We start from the raw sequence: 12,335 nt of genomic DNA on the forward strand, positions 1-12,335 counted from the left end.
GAAAAAAATTGTAAACATTTAAACAAAATTCATTTCGAGTCTTTTATACTTGAGGTCGCAAAAATTGTTTTTTATTAGTTACACATGTATTTCCATTAATCTTTATAAAATAAGTATTAAGTCCATCATTTATATCTTATAGGGTTGTCAACTTTATATTTTTAAATGGCATCATATATAATTAACTAGCTTATGATATATTAAATGATCTAGTCTAAAAAATGCCTGGTCGGTAACAACTTTTGGACTAGTATTTCAGAAGTTATTAATAATTTAAAATTAAGACTGGAGATGATGTGCGGGTGTTACTATTTTTATCCTTAAGCATTTCTTGGTCGCATTCCTCTTTCCATCTAGGTACAAACATTTGAATAATTTCCGAAGTAATGATCCAAAAAAATACCATTTTCTATTTTATAAGTGTAACGTGCAATTCTTTAATTATAATAGGATTGCCTGCTACTAATGTTATAAGTTGTTTATATATTACAAGATACGGAGGAAGAGAGAGGTGAGTAAAAATAGGTATACCTTGCTTAATACATGAATAAATGTATGAAAATATATATTAAACATTTGCAAAATCAAATTTTAAATATAAAAGACAGGAGGTAACTTACAAACTGCAATGTTAATCATACAACTTAATAAATATAAACAATAAAATAAAATCAAGAACTTATCTGGTGAAGGCTTGAGAGATTGGCATGAGTAGCAAAGTGATTGAGAGATTTCTATATGATGAAATCCATAGATGTGTACGTAAAACATATAAACACAATGGATTATATCGGTATTAATGACACGGTACTATTTAGAAACTAATAAGGACAAGCGGAGAAAAATTTGTTTAAATAATAGAGGAGCTAGTGGCTACTATAATCATACGTGATGAAGGAGAATAAGACAATAATGGTATACACTAATCAATCGAATGATTACTAGTGTATTAAAAAACGAAGGCAAACGAAGAATAAAAACTATAAGTGGCTTAATAATCGAACGATTTGTGATTATTAGAGATGCGTAAAAAGTGTATAATGAGTTAGTTAATTACGTATGTTGCCATTTAAAGAAATAAAGTTAATGCCTCTATAAAACATAAGAGATTGACTTAAAATTATATTATAATAGATAAATATAAATGCACATGTAACTAATAAAAGCCAAAAAAAAGTTCTCACAAAAAATTATTATTTCAAGAGAAATCTAGTAGTTAAGTATGTAAAAAATTATTTTTTTATAAATTTAAACCAATTATGTTATATAATGTGTTCAATAAGTAAGAAAATAGATTTTTTGTACAATGAAAATAATTTAAATTTAATCCCATTTTTATACTTTTAGTTTTTAATTTTTATACAATAGTTAAATCCCATAAAAAAGTTACATTTATGTATCTAATTTATTTAAATTAATTTATTGTTTTGATTAAATTTCAATTTTTAACTAGGCGATGTCAGCTTACCTAAACCTTACCTTATCGCTATGGGATTTGGTTTGCACATTATACATTTTCATTTAGTTTAACTATATATTTGAAATGCCAAATATAAACTAAATGTAATCAAATATAAACAAATATAATCCGTATTAATTCCTTTTCATAAATAAAATGATTTATCACTACTATAATAACATATATATTGGTCTCGTTACAATTACTATAAAAAGTGTTTCATGATTTTTCAGTTAGGATGATATATTCTAGAATCTTAGAAATCATTTTTAGAAAGTCAATTTGTATTGCTTTTTACAGGTTTCCAGTGATGAGAGGAAACGCTTATGTGACCACATTGCGCCTTGCGACAATGGACTAACTCTCTACGGTTCTTTAACATTTCAACTTAATCATGCTAATATGGAATCCAGAGATATTTTTGATTTTATTATCAAAGCATTAAATATTATTTATAGAACAGGTAATAATATGAAAATAATAATTTATCTGTTTAAAATAAGTATTCTTTATAAAACAAACAATTTATTCAATTAATAAAATAATATAAATAAGAACTTAATAATATACACTATTAATTGTATAATAGATCTAATTAAAGAAAAAAATACAATAATAACTTTGTTGATTGCAAAAAGAGCTATATTCCTATTTTTTCGAACTTAAGGACTAAATATTATGTGTAATTGTATATAATTTAAGTTAATTTTAGGAGTATTTAAGGTTCTACAGCAGAATATTTTTCGTAGTAGTAGTTTTAACTTAATATAATGCTGAGCAGGTTAATTTTACTTTAATTTGTTTTTTGTGTTTGTTTATAAGAATATAGATTGATTTTGTAGATTAATTCGTAAAAAAATGCGATTTGTCGTTGTTTGGGAATGAAAATGTTCATAATTAATAAAAATACTATATTTGTGTTTCAATTTTGATAGATTTTATCAAAATTATAATGCATGTATGTAAAGTTAAGATATATATAGACTGTATATAGATGTATGTTAATTTGGATCATTTTTAAGATGAAGCTATACTAAGAAAGTGTACTTATTTTTTCTTTCTAAATGGTTTAGAAAAATCAATTTCACTTCTAACAAATCTCTAAAATTTAGAAAAATTTCTAATGGTTAGAATTATTTAATTACCTAATATTTTATTGACACTATTTTATGACAATATCCAATATTAGTATTTTTACAAGCTATTGATTGACTATGGTATGATAAATTTAAAAAACTAACAATTTACCATAGTTATGCTATTTGCTATTATATTATAGTTTAGTGTACATCTATTTGTTGAGAAGTTTGAAAATCGGAAACTAATTTACGTAATTTTTGGTAATAAGTATTAAATAATAAAAAATCCATTTTAGGTTTCATGATATCAGTTCTTGTTCATTAATTCTGTATTTAATAACAATATTTAAAGTAAGCACAAATGGAAGAAAATCTTAAATTTTTGTCTACACTATTGTTGTTAGAATTTCGACTCCGATTTTAGTTTCAATGAGAAGCTAAATAATATTACTATTATATGTTTTAGCTTCAATGCGAAGCTGAGAAAGTATTAATTTTACTATAATGTGTTTTTTTTTGTCTGTTACCAATTTTTCTCAGCTCTCACCAAACCGATTTCTTTCAACGAGACGTCAAAAGATCACAAAACGTATCTAGTCGAAGACATTACCCTCAAAAATTGAAAAAACTTCCCTCGTTCCCCGTAAATTGGGGAAATCTCTAAAAAATTACAACATTTAAAATCTAAATTCGCTAATTTTCGACATTTTTTCAATTTTTTTACTTAAAACTGCCATAACTTTTTTAAAAATAATCAAATCAATATAATTTTTTTTTATAGATGCACGATGTCTTTACCTTTCATTTGGTATATTTTTTTTTATAAATCTGACCCTTTACCTTCCCACAGGGGAGTATAAAATGTCAACTTTTTCACAAAAAACTAACTTATTCAACTAATTTTTTGAAAGTGTTTCCGAAATTCTGACACTTTTATATATATCTTAAATTAAAGCTAATGTAATATACTTTATATTGGAAAAAAAAGAAATTCAGACTTTATTTTGTCTTCACGGTGAAAACAGACATCAAAGTTAATAAAAAAAAAAATAAGATTTTTACCAAATGCTATTTTTGTGTGAAAATTCTCGACTTTATATTTTACATTTTTAACTTTATAATGCTATAACTTATTGAAAAGTGTATGGATCAATACAATTTTTTTATAAGAAATAATATTTATATCCCTCTTTCATTCGACATACTTTTTTTTTAAATAACACCATTTACACTTATAAATCATAAAACTTGTAATCAGGAAATAAATAAGGAAATAGGAGATCATGTAGCTTTCTAACAATCTACCAATTTTTTTAAATTAAACACTATCTATAAATTTACATTGAAGCGTCTTTTATGATAGTGATTTTAATCACTTTTTTTGTTGTGTCTGTTACCACTTTTTCTCAGCTTTCCCAAACCGATTACTTTCAACGATACGTCAAAAGATCACAAATTGTATCTAATCGAAGAAATAAATAAAAAATTTTAAAAAAATTTCTTGTTTCCTTTAAATGGGGGAAATCTTTAAAAAAATTAAATTTATATAATTGATAATTTTCGACATTTTTTCAACATTTTTTACTTAAAGTTGCCATAATTAGATGAATAAAAACAATTTTTTTTTTATAAATACTTTAGATATTTATTTAAAATTTGTAATAAATATGAGAGTAATGTGTGTTTGGATATTTGGGGTTTGGTCAATTAGTTAGCATCGAGGTTCTATCGGGGTTGTAGAGTTCGAGAGTTTTAGCACAATATAGAGAAGTATATAGAAAGAAATTAATGTAGCTCCCTTTTATTAAGGAATAAGAAACTAATTAATTGGTAAGATTCTTTAATAGGACACAGAGTCAACGAGACAGTAATTCGACTCACGAATACCTAGTTGAAGTGTTTATTAATGCAGATACACATTAGGTTTTTACACTCATTTAAACATTACGTACGATACTCTTTCTTGGATTTTGCTAATTCGCACACATGAAAATTCTAAAATGTTTCTTTTTAGATAAATAAATAAATTCTCGACGCAAAATAATTATTTTTCAATATCGTATTAAAATGTACCAACGACAACACGGGGTCGCGGCTAGTTTAAGAAAAATAAATTAGACAAAAGATTTGTGATTTCTTTACTGAATTCAGAGCTTAAAGTAGAGCCTTTTTATATTATTTTTAATGACCTCCACCTTGGGATGTTGTCATTAGCGCTTTTAGTAATTTTCTACTGGTCTTTAATATTCCAAATTTGTTGGTATCATGAAACTGTATAAATTATTTAAAAAAAAAATGATTTTAGATTTCTCATAAATTTAACAATGGATTTTTACATTTTCAATTAATTTTTATAATGGAGTAGATTTTTTTTAACAATTTTTTGATTGTTTTTTTTTTAGTTTCAATATGAAACTAAGATATTATTGGTCTTGCAATACTGTGCGTTTTTTTATGCCTGTCCATAAAAATTTTCAGCTTATACTGGACACATTTTGATGATCAATACATCAAATGAACTGATTTTAATTTAGTAGAACTAATTGTCATCAAATATTGGAAAAAAATCCCTTCATTTTAGAAATTTAGACAAATATAAATATAGTAAATAGAAAATTTTATGAAAATTTAAAATATGGTTTAATTTAGATTGATTTATAGTCAGGAATTTATATAATTACTATTAACAGAAAATGTATGAAAAAAACCCGAAAATTCGTTAAAATCAGTAATTACTACTTTATAATTTTTTATAATTTCTCAATAAAAGTGTCAATACTAAATTATTAAATACTAAATGTAATTACTATAATAAATGTTTAATCATATATTATACTTACATATCATAAAACTTATAATAAAGATATAAATAAAGAAATAGGAATTCATTTTGCTTTTGGTATAATCCACCAATTTCTTAAAATTAAACACTATCTACAGATTTTTTGGGAGAAATCCCCCAAAAAATTACAAATTTAAAAATCGTTAATTTTCGATATTTTTTCAATTTTTTTTACTTAAAACTGCCATAACTTTTTTAAAAATGACCGAATCAATATAATTTTTTTTTATAGATGCCTTAGGTATTTAACTATATTTTGATATATTTTTGTGAACATTTGACCCCTAACCAGCCTAATTATATTATATCGGGATAAAATTAAGGGAATAAAAGTTATTGTTGCTTTTGAAATAATCTACCAATTTCTTAAAATTAAACACTATTTACAGATTTGCATCGAAGCGTTTCTTATGATAGTGATTTTAATCACTGTCAGATATTCTGTACACTTGTCCCAACTATACCACTTCCGCACTGTGCCTTGACCCCCTACTATGATACATTTTATTGTTATAGTTTAAGAATTATTTCATTATATAATATAAAAAAAGCTAATAAAAACTCAAAGGTCAATATAACTAGATAAATATGATCAGTTTCGATCTAGAACATTGAGAGCCTCGTGAGTAATGCGCAATAAAAAACCCATATTATGTATACATTTTCCATGTTATGCAACTCAATATTTGTAAAGGCAATATACATATTTAACTATCTTAAACGTTAGAAAATATTGTAGTTGAAAAAATGTTCTATAACAACTATTGAATCTGTAGTTCAGAAGTTATGACTTTTTTCTACTTGGAAAAGAGGAATATCGTGGAAGGAATATACGAAATGATAAAAGTAGCATAACCTTTACATTGCTACAGTCTATTTAGTAAATTGTTAATAACTTTCAAAATATTGTTCCAGACTTGAAGTATTTTTTCGAGAGCTAAAAAATGTTTGTTTAAACTCCCGAATTAAAATTATGACTTCATCTATCTGAAAGTAAGTCCTCCGAAACATGTCTACACTTAACACTTTAAATTAGTAACAAAAAAGTACTATCTAAGTTTTGAATTTCCCTTCTACCTTATGAACTTAAATTGTATTCAGATAACTCTTAAGTGTGCAAAGTCTTAAAGTAATCGTTGTTACTTTATTTTAATTCATTGTCCTACTATAATCATTACAAAGTTGTAAACAGGGCTTGAAATAAAAATTGTATTTTCATTTTTATGTTATAATTTTTAAAACGTTTTAATTTTTTTTTAGTTACAGTTTAATTAAACGTTTTCTTACTAATATCTTTTAACCAGCCGAACTTAACAAGATCCTCGAGTAGGGTCCACCATTGGTCGAGGTAAGCCAAAGGCAAAGCCGGAGCACCATTGATTTTGTACCTTATCCTAGGGAGAAGAAGGTTATAAATAACAGTGAGAATTTAGTATAAGAATTATTAAAATTTATTAAATATAATAAATTAATTTTCTCATGAACATCACTAAATAAAAATAAAAAAATGACCATAAATACTGAATTAACCCATAAAATAAAATGCCCAAAACCCAAAGAAATATATATAACGTCTAAATAAACGTCCAACAGATCAAATTAAATAAAAAAACAATATTAACAATTAAATTATGGCGAAGGATTTCGTAGGAAATATGCATAGGATGACTAAGATTATAAAGGCGACTACATCAGTCATAAAAAAGTATACAAATTAAAATAATATCCAACTAATATGGCTTTAATCCATCAAATTACTTTTTATGTTATTAAAAACATTATGTCTACATAAAGGTAGGACACTTAATATTGATTTACCAAAATAATATTGACAAGCTGTCTACAGGCAGTCAAGAATCCAAATAGCCTGCGTTTTAAAAAAAAAAACATTGACATATCACTAATGTAGTATGCACATAGTATTCCAATAAAAAATATAATAGGGATCATTACAAGAACCAACAAAGAGATTTACAAAATATTAAGTGAATAACTTATAATTTAATTTAAGGTAAAGATCATATACAATTTTAATGTCATAAACATAATTCATTAATTATAATTAATTAAGTCATCAGTTAAGATATAAAAAATGTAAAATAAAATAATAGAATTGTGAAAGAAATAGGCATGAACATGACAAATTCAACTCATGGGCCAGGGTATCATGAAACATGTCACCAACGTCAACGGGTATCCTCTATATAAATGTAGAAGACTCAATGAGATGTTTACCATGTCCGCCTTGACCGCAAACGAGGACCTGTCAGGTCATGAAAAGGGAAGGAAAAGTAAAGAATGGAAATTGACCATTTCAGAAAATTAAAATAGTTAAAATTTATGTAGTCATTAACTATCAAAATAACAAGCAGACCATTTGGTCAGTTAACCAAACAAAATTACTTAAAATATTAAAATACGTATACTGTGTAAAGATACAAAAGAATAAAATACCACATAAGAAAATTATTGATATGTCCAAAAAAGTCATTTTGATTGTGATGTGGTAACATTATTATTACTAAGACAAATTGAATACGTCCCTCTCCATCTTGAAAGTTGAAAGCAACGTGATGACTTCGAAGTCGACTCTGATGTGTATTTTTTTTCTTGACATAACCGTAGTTTTTTCCATCTCCTAAGCCGGCTTGTTGTCACGCGTTGGCTGACCGTTGACAGATATAGTGGTATTTAGGATAAGGGAAACACGGATGGTAGGACAATACATTAAGATACTAAATAAATCTGTGTGTATATGTGTAACACAGAACCTACAGATGTACGACGAGCACTTTTTGAATATATTTACCTGGACCTTATACACACCATAATTTCATTATGTTATAATGTTTAAAATTTTTTTAATGTTAGAAGAACGTTTTACATGATTTTCTTAAATCGTTTTTCCTGATTTGCTGATCTCTGTTTTTTTACTCTGAAGATAACTTGAACTTTTGAAATAACCCGATGTATGTATGTTCAATTATTAATCTTATCACTACTCTCAATGCGCAATATTAGTAGTATCAATAAGCAAGGGTTGGAAACTTTAAGAACCTGATCAAAACAGTTTTTGATGAAGGAAATAAAAAACAGAGAACTTAACAGACATCTGAAATTATTTGTTTTAAAGAATCCTATTAAGTATCGAAAACCAATTCCTTTAAAGATTCTTAAAATCCATTAGTAACTATAATACAATGTAAGTCTATATGACTCATGCGTTACTGAGCTGAAATTTCAATTATATTATTAATAATATATTGATAGTTATTACTATAATATTTGGCGATAGAAATTATAATAGCATAAGATTAATCAATTTTTTTATAGCATAAATACATAATAGATGAACACGTAATATCTAATAAAATGTTATATAATGATAATATAATAATTTAGAGTTATGTGTAGTGATAAAACAAAAGAATACTATCAGTAACAGGAATATTTTCTAGAATAATATTCTGCAGAATATTACAAATATACTATTTAAAAAAACCAACACAATAGAATCACGGCATAGTGGCATAGTTGAGACAAGTATAGATGATATCTGACAATAATTAAAATCACTATCATAAAAAAGATGCAAATCTGTAGATAGTGTTTAAGTTTTAGAAGGAATTATTAATTTTTTTAATTAGATTGTTATTACTTTAATAAGTAGTTAATATTTATGTTGCCATTAAAAAAAAACCAAACTCAGTGCAATAGAGTCACAGCATTACATTGAGTACGTAGCATAGTCAGAACAAGTATCCAACATTGATTAAAATCACTATTACTATGGTTGATAAAATAAATGTTAATAGTCTTAAATTTTTAAAAGTAATAATTGAATTATTTTAAATGCAACATGAACTCCTATTTTTTATATTTATATCCTGATTATAAGTTTTATAATTTGTATTTACATATTAATAATTTAATATTGTAATTTTTTACGGAGAAATTACAAAAAACAATAATATAAATGCTTATTTTGTTCATTCAAAACATTTTTCTGGGAAAGAGCAGTGCATTACTTTTAATATACTTAATTTATTGGCATAAAAATCACAAAAAATTCTCCCTAATAATATTTATAACTAACACTTGTATCGTTTTTATTGTTGTATATTTTTTGTAAAAGAGAGGGTTAAATGGAGATACTTACTCCTACTTCTATTCGACTATACTGTATGATATATAATATAGACATAAATAATTGACGAAAAAATCGATACAGAAAACAACACGAAGAACGCTGACTTTTTTACACAAAAATAGTATTTTTTGTTGAAGTCCAGGTGTTGTTTACATATAGAAGATAGGTCACCAGAAAATTATTTTTTAACATATAGTATGTAACACAAGTTTTAATTTAACACATGTTTAAAAAATGTAATATTTTATTAAGTCAAATTCAACGATTATTTATAAAATTTGTTAATTTGAATCTCGCCCCACTTTAGTATTTTCAACAAATTTATATCAAATGAAAAGGAATGACCTAAGTTATTTATAAAAAAAATTTGTTTCACTTATCAAATATTTAAAAATGGTATGGCAGGTTTACAGTACTTTATTAATTTCAAATTCGTTATTTTTGGGGGTATTTTTTCCAATTTAAGGAATGAAGAAAATTATTTTATTTTTGAGGGTACTATCTTCAACTAAATACAATGTTTGATATTTTGAAGTATTGTTTAAAGTTGGGCGAAAGTGGAGAAAAATGGGAGACGGACTTTAAAAAAAACGCATCATAGTAAAATTAATAACTTCTAAGCATAGCATCAATTTGAAATGATCTGATTAAGAAAATGTTCTAGCTAATAATAGCTTATAATAAATTGAGGTAACAAAGTTAGAAAACATAAAAAAAGAACCCCCACATAGTGGGGACATTGCATAGTTGGGAACAGTAAAGATATAAACTGACAATGATTAAAAACACTATCATAAAAACTTAACACTGGTGGGTCGCGGCACAGTGACGACGTGGCATAGTTGGATCAAGTATAATGATATCTGACAGTGATTAAAATCACTATAAAAAAAAACGCTTCGATGCAAATCTTTAGATAATGTTTAATTTTAAAAAATTGATGGATAATTACAAAAGCTACATGATCTGCTATTTTCTTATTAATATCCAGAATGAAAAATGGATTATTAAAAAATATTATTTTTCATAAAAAAATTGTGTTGATCCATACACTTTTCAAAAAGTTATAGCATTATAAAGTTAAAAATGTAAAAAATAAAATCAAGAATTTTCAACTAATTACAAGTTTTATGATTTATAATTGTAATATATGAATAAATAAATAAATATAAATTTATAATATATAAATATAGAACGGGATATGGTTTTATTTAAAAAAAAGTATGTCGATTGAAAGAGGGATATAAATATTATTTCTTATAAAAAAATTGTATTGATGCATACACTTTTCAATAAGTGATAGCATTATAAGTTAAAAACGTAAAAAATAAAATCGAGAATTTTACATAAAAATAGCATTTGGTAGCCATTTTCACGACGAAGACAAAATAAAGTCCGATTTCTTTTTCCATAATAAAGTATATTACATAAGTTTTAATTTATGGTATACAGAGTGGCCCACCTCTCATTGACAACTTAAATAACTTTTGATCCAGTTAATATTTTTAGCTGATTTTTTTTTTTTAAATAATAGTTATACGTTAGGTCTATAGCTATATCTCAATAATTAATTTTTTTACATTTTATTAAAAATATTAAATATTTTTAAATTTTAAATAAAATGTAAAAAAAAAATTTAAGATAGCTATTTGTAGAGTAGAATTTAAGAAAAATTTTAGTAAAAAAATATCTACANGAAATACGTATTGAGAAAAGGACAGAAGAAAACGCTATCTTTTCATGATTACTATAAATTGGAGGTGTGTAACTTTTTCCATGAAAATGACTTATACTTTTGAATGAGAGTGATAAGTAATAATTTCCTTATCTAATGTCATATCATGGTATTAATGTCAAGTTTTTAATGTATACACAGTAATCATGAAAAGATTCTTTTGTCCTTTTCTCAATTATTTCAATGTTTAATACCGTAAAATAATACATGAAAATTCAAATTTTCACAAACTTTAAAACGCTACAGAATATTTACTACTTAATATTTAGATATTTTTTTACTAAAATTTTTCTTAAATTCTACNTGAATATTAATAAGATATTTTTTTACTAAAATTTTTCTTAAATTCTACTCTACAAAATAGCTATCTTAGATTTTTTTTTTACATTTTATTTAAAATTTAAAAATAATTAATATTTTTAATAAAATGTAAAAAAATTAATTATTGAGATATAGCTATAGACCTAACGTATAACTATTATTTAAAAAAAAAAAATCAGCTAAAAATATTAACTGGATCAAAAGTTATTTAAGTTGTCAGTGAGTGGTGGGCCAGCCTGTATATAAAAATGTCAGTATTTCCAGAACACTTTCAAAAGTTAAGTTGAAAAAGTTGTCATTTTGAATCCCCCCTATGGGCAGATAAAGGATCAGATTTCTAAAAAAAATGTACAATATGATAGGTAAAAACTTCAAATATCTATAAATTATAAAAATTTTATCGATTTCTTCATTTTGTTATGGAAATTTTAGGTAAAAAACCCAGCACAGGGGGGTCGCGGCACAGTGGTGACGTGGCATAGATGGATCAAGTATAATGATATCTGACAGTGATTAAAATCAGTATAAAAAAAAAACGCTTCGATGCAAATCTTTAGATAGTGTTTAATTTTAAAAAATTGGTGGATTATTCCAAAAGCTACATGATCTGCTAGTTCATTATTAATATCCTAATTAAGATAAAGTATGTCGAATGAAAAAGGGATTATTAAAAAATATTATTTCTTATAAAAAAATAATGTTGATCCATACACTTTTAAATATGTCATTTTTTTATAAATTTTAATGTC

The 12,335-nt window shown here is 25.0% G+C and overlaps 1 protein-coding gene across 4 annotated transcripts in view; it reads left to right on the forward strand.

The window, feature by feature from the left end:
- The window catches only part of LOC126895392 (uncharacterized), a 43,082-nt gene that overhangs the window by 14,017 nt on the left and 16,730 nt on the right, over window positions 1-12,335 (forward strand). For all 4 annotated transcript variants that reach the window (XR_007701646.1, XR_007701645.1, XR_007701644.1 and 1 more), the window contains one exon: window positions 1,760-1,922. Coding sequence is in view for 1 of the 4 variants with exons in the window: in XM_050667212.1 (XP_050523169.1) it covers window positions 1,760-1,922 (163 nt within the window). In the remaining 3 variants the exon portion in view is untranslated. The remainder of the gene's footprint in view (window positions 1-1,759; window positions 1,923-12,335) is intronic.

The sequence above is a fragment of the Daktulosphaira vitifoliae genome, unplaced genomic scaffold (genome assembly GCF_025091365.1).
Source record: "Daktulosphaira vitifoliae isolate Bord-2020 unplaced genomic scaffold, ASM2509136v1 Scaffold_1, whole genome shotgun sequence".
Lineage (NCBI taxonomy): Eukaryota > Metazoa > Arthropoda > Insecta > Hemiptera > Phylloxeridae > Daktulosphaira > Daktulosphaira vitifoliae.